The following is a 22,805-nucleotide window of genomic DNA, read 5'->3' as shown; positions in this document are numbered from 1 at the left end:
GACCTTTGAGCACAAGGGAGGTGGCGATCTGTGGTGGACGTCACCACCTGGACACCACCACTAGTGGGCATCACAAATCACATCAGTGCGTCCACAGGCAGTGGTGCTGATTAATCCGGTTTGATTCCAAACTCACTCCTCTGGTCACTGTGCACACCTGCACACTCTTTTGTCCATATCCCTTTACACTCATTGTGTTGTGCACTAAAACTCACCCTTGTATTCACGGATCTCTCACCCATGAAGACAGGATTTGATAAGTGTGGTGAGGATGAGGTCCTCATCTTACTGAGCAAGTCTTCAATAAATGGAGATAAAGCTGGTGAAAATGTGGAAAAGGAGCTGGAAGGAGAGGGAATACAGGCAAAATACAAAAAGAGGACAAACTTTTATTAATTTTGTCACAGAACAAATTAAACATTTTTTCACAGTCTTCAGTGGAAGAGGTGGCTGGGCTGGGTGCAGGTTGAAATAATTTATTAACCACAGGAAAAAAAAAACTCAGGTTTGCACCAAATCCGAGCAGTCCAGCAGGGTTAGGAATTTATTTGTCTGTGTACATGTAGGAATGTCAATGTGGATCTTAAAGGCACCCACAAGAATAAATGTCTGGGAAGGAGAACTTAAATGAGTCAGTAATTCAGTCAGATCAGAAAACAAACAAGGATAAGTAGGATATGACCTGATTTGGTTATCAGTTTTAGATCCAGACACTTGAAGGACAACGGACATTCCATTGGGATTCTTTTGATGTTTATCTCAAACCTACCAATTACAGCAAGTTCTCCTCCTTGAACTGAGCTGTGAGTCTCTGTAAAGTAAGCAGAACTGGATGGAGTTGCCTCGATAAGAGATTCAAACTCATTAAGTTTTTGCCAAGCTTCAGTTAAGCACAACATATCAAGATGAATTCTGACAGCTCCAGTGCTTTGCCATTGGTAGACATCGTGCTAAACACTGCAATGTTAGCAGCTTAGAGTACATTGTGCACAAATCCTAATTCAGAGCTTACTTCAATATAGCACAGATTTAGCACATTGACTCCCTTATTCCTAAAACCCTGAGTATGATGGCATATTACTGAACAAATAAACAATTTTCTTGTTACCTGTCAATGGCAACATCTTGATCTCTGGTGTGCATATTTCAGACACTTCAAAATATCAATGTCTTTTTGGACATTCCAGTGTGACCATTTTGCTCTGGAAAAATTGTTTAATATACAGAAGTTTATCGCCACACCAAAGTATTTCAGCATAGTAAAAAGCTGGTACTAAACTGGTAAACAGCAAGTTGACTAAAAAGCAGAGTTGCAGGGCATGGAAAGTAAGATGGAGGGGTACAGGTTAGCAGTGACAACAACACAGGAAGAGTCCTGAAGAGACTCAAGCAGATGCCACTGGAGGTTTGATCAATTGAGAATGTATGAAATAACATTGGATCCATGTTAAGATAATTAGCAGAACTCTGAGGTTTCAGCATACAGCCATGATCAATCAACAGGTGCAATCATCTATTTGTTGGCATCCTCTACAAAAAGCCTGTGGTAGAGGGGCAACTCGTCACACACCTGTCACACAATGTCAAGAAACAAACCATGAAGTACTCAAAAAGGCAATCAAAGGAGCCAGCAGGGCCAGCAAAGGACATCAGCTCATCCTTTTAGATGAAGCACATACAGATGGCACTGGCAGTGATTGAGTATGTCAAGAAAATGCAACAGTTCTAAAAATGAGATGTCCAAGTGAAAAAGAAAAATGTTCACCGTCAAGCAGCATTGGGCAATCGAAAAAAGTTTCATCCAGTGAAGCACATGGAGATTCCAATCAACTGTCCCAGAGGCTACGCACCCAGCCAAGACATTTTCCATACAAATAAATTGTCCTAATGTAGCAATTAGTATCCATGAACAAAACACAGTGAAAGAAAGTGCAAGGCTTGATGCAGAGTTCAATGTCAAGTGTCGTTTACAGTGAGGCGCCACAGAAGTGAATCCTAAAAGATTGTGGTCACGCTATAAGTCCCTGTCTTGAACCCCAAAATACAAGGCTGAGTTTTCGTACTTTAGCAACACCAGCTTTACTCAGCTTGAAACAGGAACAACAGGGTCATTTATTGTAGCGTGATCTGCCACTCTCCTATAAACAGACACAGCAGAAGACAGGGTTGTGGCCAAGTAATACTGTTCCTTGCATCACCCATCGAGATCTTTTCTGTTTGCTTTGGTGAAGAGCAGCATGTTGCACAAGCAATGAATAAACAGTCTTTCACAGACGCGGTGATGACACTTCAGGACGCTCTTCGGCATGTTGTCCAGTTGGGGGAGTTCCCAAGAGAGTTTAGAAACTTCACATTTTCTTGAAAGAGTGCCCATTAATAGAAATGTTTCTTGAACCACATAAAAACGGCTTTATCGACATCTTCAAATGCAGCAGTTTGCATACATTAGCAGCCCGCGATTTTTCGTCTTTTTTTGCTCTGTCTTTCAAGAGAGTTGACGGTTTTGATGGCGAAATTCCAAATTCACTGGCAACGTCTTTTTTCTTTTTGCTGTAATCAAATTTTAAAATGGCTGTGCACCGACGCTTCCCATCCAACCTGATGGAGCTTGAGAGGTGCTGCAAAGAGGAATGGGCGAAACTGGCCAAGGATAGGTGTGCCAAACTTATGGCATCATATTCAAAAAGACTTGAGGCTGTAATTGCTGCCAAAGGTGCATCGAGAAAGTATTGAGCAAAGGCTGTGAATACTTATGTACATGGGATTTCTCAGTTTTTTTATTTTTAATAAATTTGCAAAAACCTCAAGTAAACCTTTTTCACGTTGTCATTATGGGGTGTTGTGTGTAGAATTCTTAGTAAAAAATGAATTTAATCCATTTTGGAATAAGGCTGTAACATAACAAAATGTGGAAAAAGTGATGCACTGTGAATACTTTCCGGATGCACTGTATATATATATACTAGCAAAATGCCCGCGCTTCGCAGCTGGAGAAGTAGTGTGTTAAAGAAGTAATGAAAAAGAAAAGGAAATATTTTAATAATAACGTAACATGATTGGCAATGTAATTTTTTTGTCATTGTCATGAGTGTTGCTGGCATATATATGTACACACACATGCATATAAAGATATACATACATATACACATACACACATATATATATATATACACATACATACAGTATACACATACACATATATACACATACACATACACGTACACATATATATATATATATATATATATATATACATACACTATATATTTATATATATATATATATATATATATATATATATATATATACTAGCAAAATACCAGCTTACAGCGGAGAAGTAGTTTGTTAAAGAAGCAATGAAAAGAAAAGGAAACATTTTGAAAATAACGTAACATGATTGTCAATGTAATTGTTTTGTCACTGTTGTGAGTGATGAGTGTTGCTGTCATATATATATATATATATATAAATATAAATATATATATATTTACACACACACACAAACATATATATATACATATCTATACATATACACATATATATACACACACACATATATACATCTATACTAATAAAAGGCAAAGCCCTCACTCACTCACTCACTCACTCACTCACTCACTAATTCTCCAACTTCCCGTGTGGGTGGAAGGCTGAAATTTGGCAGGTTCATTCCTTACAGCTTCCTTACAAAAGTTGGGCAGGTTTTATATCGAAATTCTACGCGTAATGGTCATAACTGGAAGCAGTTTTTCTCCATTTACTGTAATGAAGATGAGCTTCAACGCCATGGGGGCGGAGTTTCGTGTGACATCATCACGCCTCCCACGTAACCACGCAGTACATAGAAAACCAGGAAGACCTCAAAAAAGCGCTCAAGAAAACATGCATTATATAATTGAGAAGGCAGCGAAACAATAAGAAGCGAGCGAGTGACATATACAACCATATTCATGAGTTCTGCTACTTCGGAAACAAAGCACGATGTAAACCTAAACTTTAAATTAAGTTCATAGACAGGCTGCCGCTGGCGTTTGTAATTTAGTGCCTGCCCATATAAGGCCGTTCGTCAGCGGCAATCCAATAGCAAACTGCCACGCGTAAATATTCACGGGTTAAGGACTGTGCTTATGGAGAGGAAGATGAGATGGTCAGGGTGGTGTTTGACACAAACTCAGCGAAACTGCGAGAGAAAGTTTTAAGTGCCAGGACTAAGGTAACATTAAATAAAGCTATGGACATAGCACGAGATGGCACCAGCACAGCTGGGAACCTTTGATGCATGTACACCGAGTGGCTCACGTGAACTGACGCGGTGCACAGATAAAAGCAACAGTTCCAAAGAGCTGAACAAAACCGAATTACACAATTGAAAAGGCAGCAAAAATATGAAGCGTCTGATACATACAAGCATATTCATAAATCCAACTACTGCGGAAACAAAGCACACAGTGGAAAAAGTCAATGTCACGCTAAAGGAAGACAGTGTAAAAAAAACCCGTGCATGCAGTGTGTCAGGTCTCAGATAAAGAAGAAGACGAGCTGTTTATTGATGCAGTAAGAAACGAATCGATGAATGAAACCTGTCATCTTTACAACGATTGACAAACACGGAATGTAACTTGAACACAACACATCCTACAAATACGAACCTGATTGAAAGAAATAATGATAATCAAATCCTTGATGACAGCAACACTCAGTAACACTCACAAAACAAATACTGTATATTGACAGTCATGTTACGTTATTTTTAAAATGTTCCCTTTTCTTTTTCTACCTTTTTTAACACACTACTTCTCCGCTGCGATACGCGGGTATATATATATATATATGTATATATATATATATATCCCGCTCTACATACTCGAATAATGGATACTTTATTCGCCATCAATGATTGTTTTGGTAAAGCCATATTCAGTGTATTCATTAGATGAGCGGTAAAACAGTAAGAGCGAGGGAGGATGACTCATTGAGGCATGCAGGCTGTAGTCTTGGCGTCAACTCTATCTGAATTGCGATCACATTTGAAAAATATATCTTTTCAAGTTCTATTTAGTCCATATGTGTCAAACTCAAGGGCATGGGCCACATCCGCCCGGCGTGTAATTATATCCGCCCGAGATCATTTTATATACTGTATTATTGTTATTAATGGCCCGGGTATATGAAGCACTGGTAACACAATAAACTACAGATCCCATAATGCAGCGCTTCAGCTGCCTTGCCAACACTTACGCGTTAATCAAGTCTACCTTATGATGCTGCAAGTTATTGCGAAGCTAGAGTTATTGCGCACTGAGTTTGCACGGCGCTTTGGTGACTTTGAAGAACAAAAAAAGTCCGTCTACATGCGGCTCGAACCTTGTGCATGTTTGGTAGCACATATCTGTGTGAGAAGCTCTTCTCAGTGATAAAGACTAACAAAACAGCACACAGGAGTCGCCTCACTGATGAGCACCTGCAATCCATCCTGAGAATCTCCACAACACAGAACCTCACACCAAACAGAAACGAACCTGTGGCCAAAAAAAGATGCCAGGCGTCCAGCTCTAAAATGACATATGAGCAAAGAAAACTGAATGATTTGATTTTTTATTGCACGTAGAGCGGGAGTCAACCGTTTTAACAAACAGCGTATTGCACTGATACGAAATAGCTGTGTGTGTATATATGTAGATATGTATGTATATGTATATATATGTTTATATATGTGTGTGTGTATGTATATATATATAAATATGTATTTGTGTGTATATATGTGTGTGTATATATGTAGATATATATATGTATGTATATATGTGTATATGTATAGATATGTATATATATATATATATGTTTATGTGTGTGTGTGTAAATATATATATATATATATATATATATATATATATATATATGACAACAACACTCATCACTCACAACAGTGACAAAACAATTACATTGACAATCAGGTTACGTTATTTTCAAAATGTTTCCTTTTCTTTTCATTGCTTCTTTAACACACTACTTCTCCGCTGCTAAGCTTGGGTATTTTGCTAGTACATATATATATCTACATATATATACATACATATACATACACACATACATACATACATACACACACATATATACACACAAATACATATATATATATATATACATACACACACACATATATAAACATATATATACATATACATACATATCTACATATATACACACACAGCTATTTCGTATCAGTGCAATACGCTGTTTGTTAAAACGGATGACATCCGCTCTTATGTGCAAGTCTGCGTGGATATTATGAACTATCGTATTTGTTCAAGTTCTATTTAAATTTTAAATAGAAGGAATTTTTATTTAGTCGACAGAAATATCTTTGGTAGGAATGGTAAAAACAGACAGGAATATTATTCGTGAATAAATCAACTCAAACCTTAAACAACTTATAATATTTTGCTCTCCATAAAAATATATCCTGTCTAAATTATACAAGTTAGAAATAAAGTAAACATTAAAAGAACAAACATTCAAATTTCTTTACTCTTATGTAATTTTATATTTTATAAAAAATAAACTTAGATTTTAAATATCCCAAAAGATTTTGCTCTCCATAAAAATATATCCTGTCAAAATTATACAAATTCAAATATGAACATGCTGCATAACAAAACCTGGAAATATAAATAAAATGTGTTCCTTTCAGCAATAACAAATCAAATCATTCAGTTGTCTTTGCTCATATGTCATTTTAGAGCTGGACGCCTGGCATCTTTTTTTGGCCACAAGTTCGTTTCTGTTTGGTGTGAGGTTCTGTGTTGTGGAGATTCTCAGGATGGATTGCAGGTGCTCATCAGTGAGGCGACTCCTGTGTGCTGTTTTGTTAGTCTTTATCACTGAGAAGAGCTTCTCACACAGATATGTGCTACCAAACATGCACAAGGTTCGAGCCGCATGTAGACGGACTTTTTGTTCTTCAAAGTCACCAAAGCGCCGTGCAAACTCAGTGCGCTCAGTTTATCAGCAAAGTGCTATTTGGGAACACCGTAGTGACGACTTGGTTTAACATTACTTGGTAACAGGGAAAGTGGGGCAAGTGGTTGTGTCTCCCATAAAAGCAGCCTCAATTGAAATCACTTTGTGATTGTGCACGGGTAAAAACGTCCGCTGAAGTGTCAGATTCTTATTTAATTCTTCTGCTTTCTGTATCTTCTGCATTGCATTCAGTTCTTTCAGGTTACCCTGATGTTTTGTCTCATAGTGCCGTCTTAGATTAAATTCTGTAATTACAGCCACATTAGCTCCACAAATGAGACACACGGGTTCAGTAAACATATACTCAGCCTCCCATCGGTTTTAAAGGCTCTATTTTCAGAATCAACTTTTCTCTTCAGCATCGTGTGAGCTAGCTTCGCAATAACTTGCAGCATCATAAGGTAGACTTGATTAACGCGGTAAGTGTTCGGCAAGGCAGCTGAAGCGCTGCATTATGGGATCTGTAGTTTATTGTGTTACCAGCGCTTCATATACCCGGGCTTTAATAACAATAATACAGTATATAAAATGATCTCGGGCGGATATAATTACACGCCGGGCGGATGTGGCCCGCGCCCTTGAGTTTGACACATATGGACTAAATAGAACTTGAAAAGATATATTTTTTCAAATGTGATCGCAATTCAGATAGAGTTGACGCAAGACTACAGCCTGCATGCCTCAATGAGTCATCCTCCCTCGCTCTTACTTTTTACCTTTCATCTAATGAATACACTGAGTATGGCTTTACCAAAACAATCATTGATGGCGAATAAAGTATCCATTATTCGAGTATGTAGATCGGGTTTTATATATATATATATATATATATATATATATATATATATATATATATACATATATATATATATACACCGCGTATCGCAGCGAGAAGTAGTGTGTTAAAAAGCTAGAAAAGAAAAGGGAACATTTTAAAAATAACGTAACATGACTGTCAATATACAGTATTTGTTTTGTGAGTGTTATTGAGTGTTGCTGTCATCAAGGATTTGATTATCATTATTTCTTTCAATCAGGTTCGTATTTGTAGGATGTGTTGTGTTCAAGTTACATTCCGTGTTTGTCAATCGTTGTAAAGATGACAGGTTTCATTCATCGATTCGTTTCTTACTGCATCAATAAACAGCTCGTCTTCTTCTTTATCTGAGACCTGACACACTGCATGCACGGGTTTTTTACACTGTCTTCCTTTAGCGGGACATTGACTTTTCCACGTGTGCTTTGTTTCCGCAGTAGCTGCATTTATGAATATGCTTATCAGACGCTTCATATTTTTGCTGCCTTTTCAATTGTGTAATTCGGTTTTTGTTCAGCGCTCTTTGGAACTGTTGCTTTTTATCTGTGCACTGCGTCAGTTCACGTGAGCAGCTCGGTGTACATGCATCGAAGGTTCCCAGCTGTGCTGGTGCCATCTCGTGCTATGTCCATGGCTGTATTTAATGTTACCTTAGTCCTGGCACTTAAAACTTTCTCTCGCAGTTTCGCTGAGTTTGTGTCAAACACCACCCTGACCATCTCATCTTCCTCTCCATAAGCACAGTCCTTCACCCGTGAATATTTACCCGTGGCAGTTTGCTATTGGATTGCCGCTGATGAACGGCCTTATATGGGCAGGCACTAAATTACAAACGCCAGCGGCAGCCTGTCTATGAACTTAATTTAAAGTGTAGGTTTACATCGTGCTTTGTTTCCGAAGTAGCAAAACTCATGAATATGGTTGTATATGTCACTCGCTTCGCTTCTTATTGTTTCGCTGCCTTCTCAATTATATAATGCATGTTTTCTTGAGCGCTTTTTTGAGGTCTTCCTGGTTTTCTATGTACTGCGTGGTTACGTGGGAGGCGTGATGATGTCACACGAAACTCCGCCCCACGGCGTTGAAGCTCATCTCCATTACAGTAAATGGAGAAAAACTGCTTCCAGTTATGACCATTACGCGTAGAATTTCAATATAAAACCTGCCCAACTTTTGTAAGGAAGCTGTAAGGAATGAACCTGCCAAATTTCAGCCTTCCACCCACACGGGAAGTTGGAGAATTAGTGATGAGTCAGTCAGTCAGTCAGTGAGTGAGTGAGTGAGTGAGTGAGGGCTTTGCCTTTTATTAGTATAGATATATATATATATACACACATATATATATGTATATTCATATATATACATATACATATATATATGTATATATATATACATATATGTATATATATATATATATATATATATATATGTATATATATATATATATATATATATATACACATATACATATATAGCAAAATACCCGCGCTTTGCAGCGGAGAAGTAGTTTGTTAAAGAGGTAATGACAAAGAAAAGGAAACATTTTGAAAATAACGTAACATGACTGTCAATGTAATCAATGTAATTGTTTTGTCACTGTTATGAGTGTTGCTGTCATATATATATATAATACACACACATATATATAAATTTAACTTCCATTCCTAACAAAGATATTTCTGACGACTAAATAGAACATACTTATATCCAAATTCGAGCTATTGAGTTGTCGCCTGCCTGCCTGCCTGAATAAGTCACCCTCGCTTCACTCTAACTTTTTTACCATTCATTTAATCATGGCTAGTCGCAGAAAAATTGTAAAATAGAAGGGGGATTACACTGAGTATGGCTTTACCAAAACAATTATTGATGGCAAATAAAGTATCCATTATTCATAAAGCTTCAATTGATGATCTGTTTTACTGCGTTCACCTCATATTTTTTCATACTTCTTCTCAAATCAAGTGGGTGCGAGGGTAAAATGAATCGGGAAGCGCTGATATATATATATATATATATATATATATATATATATATATATATATATATATATATATTTAATATACTGAAATAGTTTTACAGTCAAATAATGCAAACAGTACGCGGGCGCGTGTTTCGCCCTAATTCTGGGCTCATCAGGCATACACACTCACTGCACCCCCTCTCGGGAATTGAACCTCGGACGTCAGCGCTAGACGCAAAGCCTCTCCTGTTGCGCCATGGCGTGTGGTTCATTTATTTGAGAGTATGTAGATCGGGGTGTGTATATATATATATATGTATATATACTGCTCAAAAGAATTAAAGGAACACTTTTTAATCAGAGTATAGCATAAAGTCAATGAAACTTAGGGGATATTAATCTGGTCAGTTAAGTAGCAGAGGGGGTTGTTAATCAGTTTCAGCTGCTGTGGTGTTAATGAAATTAACAACAGATGAACTAGAGGGGCAACAATGAGATGACCCCCAAAACAGGAATGGTTTAACAGGTGGAGGCCACTGACATTTTTCCCTCCTCATCTTTTCTGACTGTTTCTTCACTAGTTTTGCATTTGGCTACAGTCAGTGTCACTACTGGTAGCATGAGGCGATACCTGGACCCTACAGAGGTTGCACAGGTAGTCCAACTTCTCCAGGATGGCACATCAATACGTGTCATTGCCAGAAGGTTTGCTGTGTCTCCCTGCACAGTCTCAAGGGCATGGAGGAGATTGTAGGAGACAAGCAGTTACTCTAGGAGAGCTGGAGAGGGCCATATAAGGTCCATAACCCATCAGCAGGACCAGTATCTGCTCCTTTGGGCAAGGAACAGGATGAGCACTGCCAGAGCCCTACAAAATGACCTCCAGCAGGCCACTGGTGTGAATGTCTCTGACCAAACAACCAGAAAGACTTCATGAGGGTGACCCAAGGGCCCCATGTCCTCTAATGGGCCCTGAGCTCACTGCCCAGCAGCATGCAGCTCGATTGGCATTCGCCATAGAATACCAGAATTGGCAGATGCACCACTGGTGCCCTGTGCATTTACAGATGAGAGCAGGTTCACCCTGAGCACGTGACAGAAGTGAAAGGGTCTGGAGAAGCCATGGAGAACATTATGCTGCCTGTAACATCATTCAACATGAGCAGTTTGGTGGTGGGTTAATGATTGTCTTGGGAGGCATATCCATGGAGGTTCACACAGACCGCTACAGGCTTGACAAAGGCACCTTGGCTGCCATTAGGTATCAGGATGAAATCCTTGGACCCATTGTCAGACCCTATGCTGGTACAGTGGCTCCTGGTGCACGACAATTCCTGGCCTCATGTGGTGAGAGTATGCAGGCAGTTCCTGGAGGATGAAGGAATTGATACCATTGACTGGCCTCCACACTTTCCTGACCTAAATCCAATAGAACACCTGTGGGACATTATGTGTTGGTCCATCCAATGCCACCAGGTTGCACCTCAGACTGTCCAGGAGCTCAGTGATGCCCTGGTCCAGATCTGGGAGGAGATCCCCCACAACACCATCTGTCATCTCATTAGAAGCATGCACCGATGTTGTCAGGCATGTATACAAGAACACAGGGGCCATACAAAGTGCTGCATACAATTTTGAGTTGCTGCAATTAAATTTTGGCAAAATGGACTAGCCTGCCACATAATTTTTTCACTTTGATTTTTGGGGCGTCTTTGAATTCAGGGCTCTGTAGGTTGATCATTTTCATTTCCATCAAACGATGTGGCATCCTTTCGTTCCTAACACATTACCCAGTCTATATCAGTATAGATATCCAGGAGGATTTCTTTTTCCCATTGAGATCTGATGTGTTTTCAAAGTGTTCCTTTAATTTTTTTGAGCAGTTTATATAAAAGATAACTCCTGTAGCCACAATAAATGCCTTTATTGAATAGACAAACCAGGGATGAACAAGTTCTTTTCTACTGCAGCCACAGCCGTGACACACATAAAAAACATCAATAATAACTCATAAACTTGCAATATTATTTAGGAAAATCGCAACATTTCACTCACCAAAAATTCAGATTGTTTGTAAATAAAATCCATCGTCCTCTTTTTCCTCAAAAACAGTTCAATTACTCTGTCGTACAGATTATCCGTGCGCTTCAGTTCCATCAAATCCTCACTTTCTATTGCCATCGAAGCTAATGCTGAAAGGCGAACCCGCCCTATGGTATTTCTGGCATAAGTTTCAATTCGCTTTAGGGCTGAAAATGTCTGCTCGACAGAAGCATTGTACACAGGAATGCTCACCGCCAAATATACCAATGTGAACAGCTGCCCCATGCTCTCATTCAGATTTTTCTGATGAAGGAAGTCAAGGAGAGCAGTGGGAGATTTTCCTGCTAAATCATCCATGGCATACATTACAGTCAGGATTGTTTTTAGCCGAGACAGATCAAAAAGCGCTCCGTGGCTCTTGTGTTAAAGTGGAGAAGGCTGCATGCGTGAAATTTTTCTTGTATTCCCGAAACTTCTGGGGCTCGGGGAGCATGACAAACATCAGGTTTTCGTCGTCTTGAAATCTGGTCTGTGTCTGGCAAATAATATTGTCCAGAATCCTGCCATGGAGTTGGCCGTAGTGCACGTGACGATCTTTCGCTCGGAGCATTTGCGGTGTGTTCAGTGGCCTCGGAGAGTTCCTCATATCGGCTTCTATCCAATCAATGGGTCTGAATACGGTGACGTTGCCGTACGCCTGCTAGAGGGCCCTACTGACACCAACTCAAAATCTGATTGATTGAAGCAACAGGTTAATCAACATTTATTCTGTGTTAGAGTGCCTCCACAACAGATTGTGAAAGCCTCTCTGCCTGGCAACAAATAATGGCTGAAATGTGATTGGTTAAATATTTTAATACGAAACTTCGCCTCCCACGGCTATCGAGTTGCATTCTATTACAGTATATGGACAAAAATACGTTCCAGTTATGACCATTATGCATAGAATTTCGAAATGAAACCTGCCTAACTTTTGTAAGTAAGCTGTAAGGAATGAGCCTGCCAAATTTCAGCCTTCTACCTACACGGAAAGTTGGAGAATTAGTGACGAGTGAGTGAGTGAGACAGTGAGTGAGTCAGTGAGGGCTTTGCCTTTTATTAGTATAGATACATATGTATGTATATATATATATATATATATATATATATATATATATATATATATATATATATATATATATATATATATATATATATACAGTACATGATTAAAAAGGCATGTTTTCCTTGTGTTTTACTTAAGTACATCCCCTTTTTCTGTAGCCACTCTTTGCTTGAAGATCTACATAAGAACATAAGAAAGTCGACAAATGAGAGGACAGAATTCGATCCATTTGTCGTTTGTTTCTTTAGTTAATAACTAAGCTACCTTAATATTTCCAGATATCTCCAGATCCTTGTTAAGGTTTGCCAGGTTTCTGCTACAACTCCATGACCCACTAGTTTGTTCCAGACTTCCAGAATTCTTTGTGCAAAGACGTTCTTTCTGACTTCAGTCCTAAATGCAATTCCCCTTAATGTCACCTTGCGTCCTCAAATATCTAATTCACAATTAAGTTGAAAGAATTTTTCTGGATCTGCTTTATCAATCAATGCCTTTGAGTATTTTGAACACCTGGATGAGGTCCCCACACAGTTTACTCTGCTCAAGACTAAACAGGTGTAATTCTCTGAATCTGTCACAGTATGACATGACCGTAAGTTCATGGAATGCATTTTGGTTGCTCCCTAGTTGACAGCTTCATGTGCTGCTATGTCTACTTTTGTTTGTACGGATATGTTGAACAATTCAACAGTTTCCATGGGGTGTACACTTTTTCGCATGACTGTAGGCATCATCTGGGACTGGGCATATGGATAACTGCCCATGTCTACTGGTATTGTCCTTATCCTTTAGTGCTGTGCTTTTCCTATTCCTCCCAACAGATGCTGATCTCGTCGTATCACCCATAAATTTGATCAAATCACTTGAATTGAATGGGTAGACAAAAAGTCTAACAGGAGCTGGGAATGCACAGCAGTGGTCAGCAGGCATGGGTTCACTGAACAGTCCAATCAGACAAAGATGACCTTTGACCACCACTGTGCCCAATCATCATGACTTTGCGATGGTGACCATTCATTAGAAGCTCATTCTCCTGTTTAGAAATGTCACAGTGAATCTGACAGAGTGTCCTCAACATCTTGTTAGTCTGACATCAGGAGAGTCCAACAGGACAAGCAGTTGAGTATCGTAAGCAGTAGTGACCCGTTATTGTCACCTCCACTCCACTATCATCATTGACAAGTCCATTTGGACACTTGAGTGCAGGATACTGTGAGTCTTGTTTCCTTGACATTCTTGTCCAATATTACCATCCACATGTCAGTTTGAACTATATCTTACTAGTCAGTATAGAATGCATGCAGGAGAAACGGTCAGGTATATAGTGCCTTACTTCAAAGACTCGCAGTGGTTTCAGGTTAAAAACTGCATTTCAGTGAAAAATAAAAATGCTTGAAGTTGTCGAACCTTTGTTTTGTCTGTCCTTGTCTGTCTGCCTGTTCTTACTTCTCTCTTTTAATATCCACAGCCTGTCCTCATGTGGTCTCACCTCCAGATGTTGCTCAGCTCTCTCCTCAGCCCTTTCTTCTCCACACTCAAAACTGACTGAATTGAACCTGAGCAACAACAATATGAGGGATTCAAGAATGGATCAGCTTTGTGAGGGGCTGAGGAGTGAAAACTGTAAATTAGAGAAACTGAAGTAAGTGAACAACAAGTGAGTGAGTGATAGTGTGTGTGTTTATTGAATTTTATTTCTTCTCACTTTATGACTCTGACTGTTGCACATCCACAATACAAATGTTGTGTTTCCTCAGGACAGACTGCAGTGTAACATGTGGACAGACAGATGTGCGTAAGGTGGACACAGCTGCAGATTGCTCTTTAATAGTTAAATTCTTAAAGACAGCATTGTGTTCCTGAGCTGATACCCCACATTGGTCACTCTCATCCTCTGTGTCCAGTCTTTTGTTTTACAAAGTATTTCTTGTTCAATAATTCCACACTGTCCTTTCTTTATTTCAATCTCTTTCTTGTCCTCGTCTTCCACTGTCTCTTCTCTCCCTCACACTCCTCTGATACAACACAATACAATACAATACAATTTATTTTTGTATAGCCCAAAATTACACAAGAAGGGTCTCAAGGGGTTTTAACAGGACCTGCCTCTTGACAGCCCCCCAGCCTTGACTCTCTAAGAAGACAAGGAAAAACTCCCCAAAAAAACCCTAGTAGGGAAAAAATGGAAGAAACCTTGGGAAAGGCAGTTCAAAAAGAGACCCTTTTCCAGGTAGGTTGAGCGTGCAGTGGGTGTCAAAAAGAAGGGGGTCAATACAATACAATATACAGAACAGAACAAATACTCAATACAATATAAAAATAAATAATTTACAAGTATGGAGCAGAATTTAACAGTAGATGATATCACATAATATGATTTGGATTTGTTTAGAGTCCTGGAGCGCTCGGCCATCAACCTTCCTCCCCCTATTGGCCATTCCACAGCTGAAACAGCGCTGGGCCAGCCAATCCGATGAAGGGATCCCTCTACCCCATGATTTCTGCGATCCTCCATCAGGGATGACTTTATCTTAGGTAGGCAAAATAACTTGGCAGGTGGGCCATGGCACCAAGTGCCACATTTGAGTACAAAGAAGAGAAACAGAATAGGTGAGGGTTAGTAACAAATTATAACAATCATGTTACTTATGTTTTAGTGCTAATGACTGACAACAGAGATGCAGTCTGTACAGTTAATCAGCAGCTCTAGTCAGGATATGCTAAACTGAAGTAGTGAGTCTTCAGCCGGGATTTGAAAGCTGAGACTGAAAGGGCATCTCTTATAGAAGCAGGAAGACCATTCCACAGTTTAGGGGCCCTGTAACTAAAAGCTCGACTTCCCACTGTTATTTTATTAATCCTTGGAATCATAAGCAGACCGGCATCTTGATATCTTAATGTGCACTCTGGTTTGTAAGTCATGAGAAGTGCAGCCAAGTAAGCTGGACCTCTGCCATTTAAGGTTTTATATGTTAAAAGGAGGATTTTGAAATCTGCCCTAAACTTAACCAGGAGGCAGTGTATGGATTTAAGTGAAAAGGTGTCAATCACCATCTGTCTCCTCAGGCACAAACTTGGGTGCATTTGAATATTCTTTTCACGTTTAAATTCCACTCTGGCCGTCGTGATCAAGGGGAGTGTACAGTATGTCGTCTACCAGAATGCCTCTCCTCCAGATGACTATACAATAATCACAGAGAAAAAAAATTCATGGGTGGCATCTTGTGAAGCGGCTTGCATTTGGTATGTCCATCGACACTGTGGACTCGATGAAGTGTGCAGATGAATGGTGGGTTTTCTTGGTGCCAGTGGCAGGGCTAATGTGGTGTGGTGATTAGCCATAAGTATAATGACTTTACAAAAGCAAAAGATGCCTGATTTGGGTTCTGCTCTTTGTTCTTGTGTTTGTGTGCATTGAGGTGTCTGTGCAGGTGATGCTGGTGGGCCTTCAACTGTCCCCACTTTACATGCAGGTTGCTCCATGCACATTTTCTCTTCTCCCACCTCAGATTGATGCTAGTGGTGTACTTTATGTTTCTGGGTATGTGAGAGCATTGTGGTGCCATTTCAGGTAAGTTTAGATCTGTTTGTGGGCCCACTGAATTAACTGAAATACCGACAGACCGTAGATAGTTTTAGAATTAGTTTATCAGGCCAATAGGCCATCACCTGCACATTTAATGAAATTTGTAAGTATGGATAATGTTTTTTAATAAATTATTTATACTGTATTTATATGGAAACAGAGTTTAATTCATTTATCAATTTATGTGCCAATCTTTTGCTTTCCATTGAAAAATACTGAATCAGTTTTCAGCAGTACACCCCAGGAAGTTTTTTTTTGTTTTTTCCTTCAGTTGAAAATGTGTGCTGATAGTGAAAGTGAAAATATATGTTACATACTAAGAAATTATTTTTACTTTCAGTGAGACTGTATTTGGCTACCTGAGGCTTTTGAGGGCCGCACTGTAGGGATGCATTATCAGCATGCCAAGCTGATGGGCCATTAATGAGAACAAAAGGATTTTAGACACCACTTGGCACAACCTTGGCAGTTATAGGACTGAGAACATGAGCAGCGCTAAGAGTTTCAAATTCTTGTAATCGTGTTACAGTTACTGATTTCAGTAGAAATTTATCACTTGTGTAACACATGTGTTTTTACATTAATAACATGTAAATGTTGGACATGTTTAGAAGAGCAGCTGTAGTGTGTAACTAATGTGTAATGTCAGAGGTGAGGAGTCACCAAGGCTTAAATAGTTGCTAAAGAACAACAATAAGTCACACTGAACAGAGAGTGAGAGCACACAATAAGTGAGTGGACAACCAGAAAAATCAGACAAAGAAGAGAAAACAGAAAGAGAGAGAAAAAAAGGAGATGTGACAGGCGTCAAGGAGCGCAAATGATCAATCAGCAAAGGCCGCACAATACGTTAAATGGTACGAAGTAGAGGTGTAGGGGCAAATACTTAATGCATTATTCCGGCCATGAGTTATTTTCACAATATCTGAGATTTTAAGCAGTGAATGTAAGCTAAGAGCAAATCAATTCATTAAAAAATAAACCAGTAAAACCACATTAGCAGACTTGGTCAATCTCCACTTTTCAGACTCTTGTCCTTTTTGTTAAATTTCTAATAAACTTTACCAATTGTTCAGTACAGATCCTGCTGAATAAGAGGTGTGTGTCGTTTCATTGTAATGTGACTTTTACAAAGTATCACAATAACATCCTGTACAGCAGGGATGATCACTCACAGTCCTGTTGGGCCGCAGTGGCTGCAGGTTTTCGTTCCAAACAGATGGCTGATTAAACAGTCCTTGCTGATAATGAGACTTAATATTTAACTCTGTTGCTTGTTTCCGCTTTCATTCACTCAGGATAAATATGAATTACATTGTAGAGCAGAGATCAATTCATGGTCCTGGAGGACTGCACTGACTGCAGCTTTTCACCTCAGCAAATTTCTTAGTTAAAGCCCATTTGGTGTTAAAGCAATATGTTTTTTAGTCTTAAATTAACTAACTGAGTTATTATGATTCAACACCTTTACCTGCTCTTAATGTTTTAATCAGCTGCACTCAGATTATAATTGTTTCCTTGACTAGCCATAGTTAATAATGAAATACAAACAACAAAGAAACTGCCACCTCTCCTGCTAAGCTGGTTCTATTTACAATAGTGAATGTATGTGTGAACAAAATGTTTCTAAATAAATGAGAGATAAAATGGGAAGTTTGTGAAGTGCAAATATGTTCAGGTCCACAAAACAAATGGATAAAGTGCTCAGAAACGGAAATTCTACAATCCCCCACCTTCTATCTCATCCCCCATCATGATGGAGCTCAACTCTCTCAGCTCAAGGCTCCTTATCTGCGTGTGAGGTTCCTGGAGTTGTAGAGGGTAAATAATACAGTACATCGTTATTTGGAATATATGCATTTCAGGTGTGTTCTGTGTCTACAAAGTTCTGGGTAAGTGTAGGATGATTGAAATACATGCAGGAAATGCGAGAAATGCTGAACACATACCTAAAGCAGACACTTTTTAAATGTTATACTAATAATGACAAGAAGTGTATAATGTGTAAAGACTTTAGTCCAAATATCAAATAAACACATGCGTTTTTATTCAAGAATATAACCAAAGCAAAAAAAAGCATTAGATTTACATGTTGAGGTCAATGAGTTAAAAACACAAGCTGAAATGTCAATTGACAGGAAGTTGATACGTGTTCTTGAATGGCGCAGAGGTAAGAACTGCTGCCTTATAACCCAAAGCTACCGGGTTCATGTCTTGGCGTTACGAGAATTGAGCTGCTGCTATTATTATTACTATAATATAATAAAAACATACATTTGATATCAGTCTAACACCCAGTGTAAACTTTGGCTTCTTGTAAAAGTTAGCGCTTGTTTTTTTTATTATTCAGTTTTATTTTCTCAGTGATGTTCACGTGGTACAACAAACTTGCCTCTCCCTCTCTGAGTTGATACAGTTTATCTCCATTCTTTTTCCAAGAGCAGTAATGACCACAGTTGGTGCTGAGGCTGACGCCTGCTCTGAACAATTTTTTGTACCGGCAATTAAAGATACAATGGCCCGTGACCGCCATCAGTCTATCATGTGGCATTTGCGCTTTGACAACAAAGACACCTGTGCAGTATATGTGAAACATTTGCTGCAATCTCGGACATCTACCAATGTTTTGTTGAGAATTGTGTTCTGAGTTACAACCCAGGGCAAAGACTTTCAAAGTCTGTGGTCATAAAGCTTATGGAGCCATTTCTGCACAATGGAAGAACTGTAACAACAGACAGCTTCTTCACAGTGCTTTCTCTGCTGCACCGTGGCACAACTCTGCTTGGCACCAGATGTTAAACTGGACTTCCACCTGCAGCTGAAGTCACTTTAGTATGTGAGCAATTTGCCACGCTAATGTTTAGATCTGGCAGTGCCATGCTGATGGTGTATATGCCCAAAAAGAAGAAGCCTTTGATTTCTTTCTGTAACAGCCAGTGTAAAGTTTCGCAACTTGTAAAAGATATTGCTGAAAGGAAATAACCAGACACACAAATACTGGTGAATCATGTCTTCTTAGTATCCTATTGCCAATTACATTTTTTTTTATTCAGTTTTATTCTTGAATAAAAGCACCCTGGTTTTGTTATACCTTTGTGAAAGTGTTTATTTTATATTCCAGTAACCAGTTCAATGAGATCGAATCCGTCTGTGTGTCTCTCGCGCATGCCTCTTGGATGAATGAAAGCAGTAACAAGCAATATCAATCAATCAATCAACATTTATTTATATAGCACATATTCATACAAAAAAATGTAGCTCAAAGTGCTTTACAAAATGAATAGAAAAATAGAAGACACAATAAAAAATAAACATAAGTCAACATTAATTAACATAGAATAAGTAAGGTCCGATGGCCAGGGTGGACAGAAAAAACAAAATAAAATCTGCAGGGGTTCCAGACCAAGAGACTGCCCAGTCCCCTCTGGGCAATCTACCTAACATAAGTCAAACAGTCCTCTTTGTATTTAGGGTTTTCATGGAAGGACCTGATGATGATGGTCACGTAGACTTCTGGCTTTCAGTCCATCAATGTTGGTGCATCAGGATGCTTTGAGTAGGTGGTGGCGCAGGCCGCCACCACAAAGAAACCGGAAAAAGAAACAGAAGAGAGAGTAGGGGTCAGTATGGATTTTGGAGCCACTGTGAATAGTTATTATGAAGAATTGAACATACAGAGTATCAGTATTAAGTTAAAGTGAAGTTATGAGAAGGCCATGTTAAAGTAATGTGTTTTCAGCCGTGTTTTAAAGTGCTCTACTGTATTTGCCTGGCGAATTCCTATTGGCAGGCTATTCCAGATTTTAGGTGCATAGCAGCAGAAGGCCGCCTCACCACTTCTTTTAAGTTTAGCTTTTGGAATTATAAGGAGACACTCATTTGAAGATCTAAGGTTACGATTTGGAATATAACGTGTCAGGCATTCCAATATATAAGATGGAGCGAGATTATTTAAGGCTTTATAAACCATAAGCAGTATTTTAAAGTCAATCCTGAATGACACAGGCAACCAGTGTAGTGACATCAAAACTGGAGAAATGTGTTCGGATTTTCTTTTCCCAGTTAGGATTCTAGCAGCTAATGACAAGTTTCATTATCAGCAAGGACTGTCTTCTAGCTAGTTCAGCTTAAAACCTTCCTGCCTTCAAGCCCAGCCTGTTACAGCCAAGTGTGTATCCCCGAACTGCTAAGATAGAAGTACTAGGCTGTCAAAGTGAGCCCAAAATGTTACTACGAAGAAACTGCTTGAATGCCATGTTAGCCAGTCAATGTGAAGGAAACCCCTTTGGGAGACCACACTGGAATTTGGAGATGAGGTTCACACACGTGTCAGGTTACACCGCGGTCATGTCTGGTGAAGGTGGCTGGTGTGTTGTTCAGGTGGAGTTGTGTGGATCTGAGTGATGTGGGAGAGTCTATGAGTTCAAATGTACTGATTCCAGCAAATGACATGCCACCAGACCCCAGCCACAAAAGCACATCCACTGTTAGTTGGCAAACTTCATATGATCAGTCACCATACTCTGCTGAGACAGCTATATCAGTGACAAGTCCCCACACAGCAGCTGGGAAACTCTGGTCTAATCACGTTATAGCAATAGGATTCACCCAGCAATCAGATTTAATGTGTGACAGTACTGTTGACTGTTTGAGAAACTATGAAAATATGATAATCATACTAATCATAATTTAAGTGCTACATGCTGGATGATTGAATGTGTTCATAAATTTTTAGATAGGTAGGTAGATAGTAGTGTCTTTATTTGAAACATTACTGTGCTCATCGTTGAAGTTTATTTTAAAAACACACACATTTCAGTACACATTTCATTGTGCTTTGCTGTGTTTAAATATAAATATTGGAGCAAATAGGATGCTAAAAATGAATGATATTTGACACCATACAAAAGTCTAAATTTTGCTAAATATTTCTGAAATTTACAAACTGTATTCATTGTGAATAAAGCACTGCCTTGGAGCCAAAAGAGCTGATTGTTGATTGTGAGCCAAAGGACTCGATGGAAAGAGCTGGAGGGTCCTTTGGTGTCACATGTGCACTGCCATAGAGATCACAGAATTTCACAATGCTCTCTGCTTTAGTGTCTATTAAAGATTTGTGCTGTTTTAGGGCATCACATGAGAGTTCATTTTTTTTGCAATTACATTGACGTCTGTTTTGTTAGAAAGTTAAAATAACTGCAATGAGAGCAGACACTTGATTAATTATTTACTCACAGACAATATTTTTTTGCCCACTATCAAGTCTTGTAAGTACTATCATTGTCTCTGACCATGGCCCTCTGATCATGGAGCTTAAATTATGTAGACGGTCACAAAAAGTGTGAGAAACTGGACAAAAACACATCTGATCAACTGACCATTAGCACTGGTGCACCACAAGGTGGTATGCTCTCTGAAAGCATATGAAATACCCAAAGATAATCAGAGGATCCCATTAACTGAATATTAAAATCATGCACTGGCACTGTGAAATGGTCAATGGAGGAGGAGATCTTGTATTATATGTGACAATTAGGTTGACAAATCTCTTGATACAGGGATATGCACCACCTTGTGCTTCTGATCAGCATCACACAGACAGGTCACTTTTTGTGATGTGTACAATCTTAGGCGCTGTGTGTGACAGACCATAGCAGCTGCCTTTAAAGTGCTTGGCCATCAAGGTTTCTTCCTGTGAGATCCTGCACACTCTTGATGACTGCTGGGAATTGAAGTCCTCTCAGCAGCATGGCCACAGGTTTAAGGTGATGATGGGCTTGTGCATTGAGCAGCAATAAACAGTAACACCATACCATAAGAGGCTAAGGGCTCTAATAACTTCACCTAAATGGTTTAATGGACCACTAAAAACATCAAATATAAATTCATAATGAAACACAGTTAGTGAGCCTAATGTTGTTCTTGGCCTGAACATTGTCAGTGTCACAGGATCTCCAGAGGTGATGCCGCACACAGGTGAACACTAATCCCACGTAAAGCTCACATTTATTTGTTTCTTATGAAAGTCTCCACCATCTTTCTCAGATTCTCCACATTTAAAGGATGCCCTTTCTCTTCTTCATGACCACATGGACAGCTGCCCTTCAACTCTCCCACCATGTCAAGCCCATGAACTGCTCTCTGACCACCAGGCTTTTCCATCCAGCCTGTACAGTGATTGTCTACTGACCACTATAATATTTTCTCACAAATCCAGCTATGGGCCTTGAATGATTTACAACACTGTGATATGTTTATACAATTAATTTTCAAG

At 39.2% G+C, this 22,805-nt stretch overlaps 1 protein-coding gene across 1 annotated transcript in view; it reads left to right on the top strand.

Annotated features, from left to right (window-relative positions):
• The window catches only part of LOC120534493 (NACHT, LRR and PYD domains-containing protein 3-like), a 66,987-nt gene that overhangs the window by 25,830 nt on the left and 18,352 nt on the right, over window positions 1-22,805 (top strand). The window contains exon 5 of the mRNA XM_039762096.1: window positions 14,414-14,587. Within this exon, the coding sequence (XP_039618030.1) occupies window positions 14,414-14,587 (174 nt within the window). The remainder of the gene's footprint in view (window positions 1-14,413; window positions 14,588-22,805) is intronic.

The sequence above is a fragment of the Polypterus senegalus genome, chromosome 8 (genome assembly GCF_016835505.1).
Source record: "Polypterus senegalus isolate Bchr_013 chromosome 8, ASM1683550v1, whole genome shotgun sequence".
NCBI lineage: Eukaryota > Metazoa > Chordata > Cladistia > Polypteriformes > Polypteridae > Polypterus > Polypterus senegalus.
This window is presented reverse-complemented; position numbering and strand designations above follow the sequence as displayed.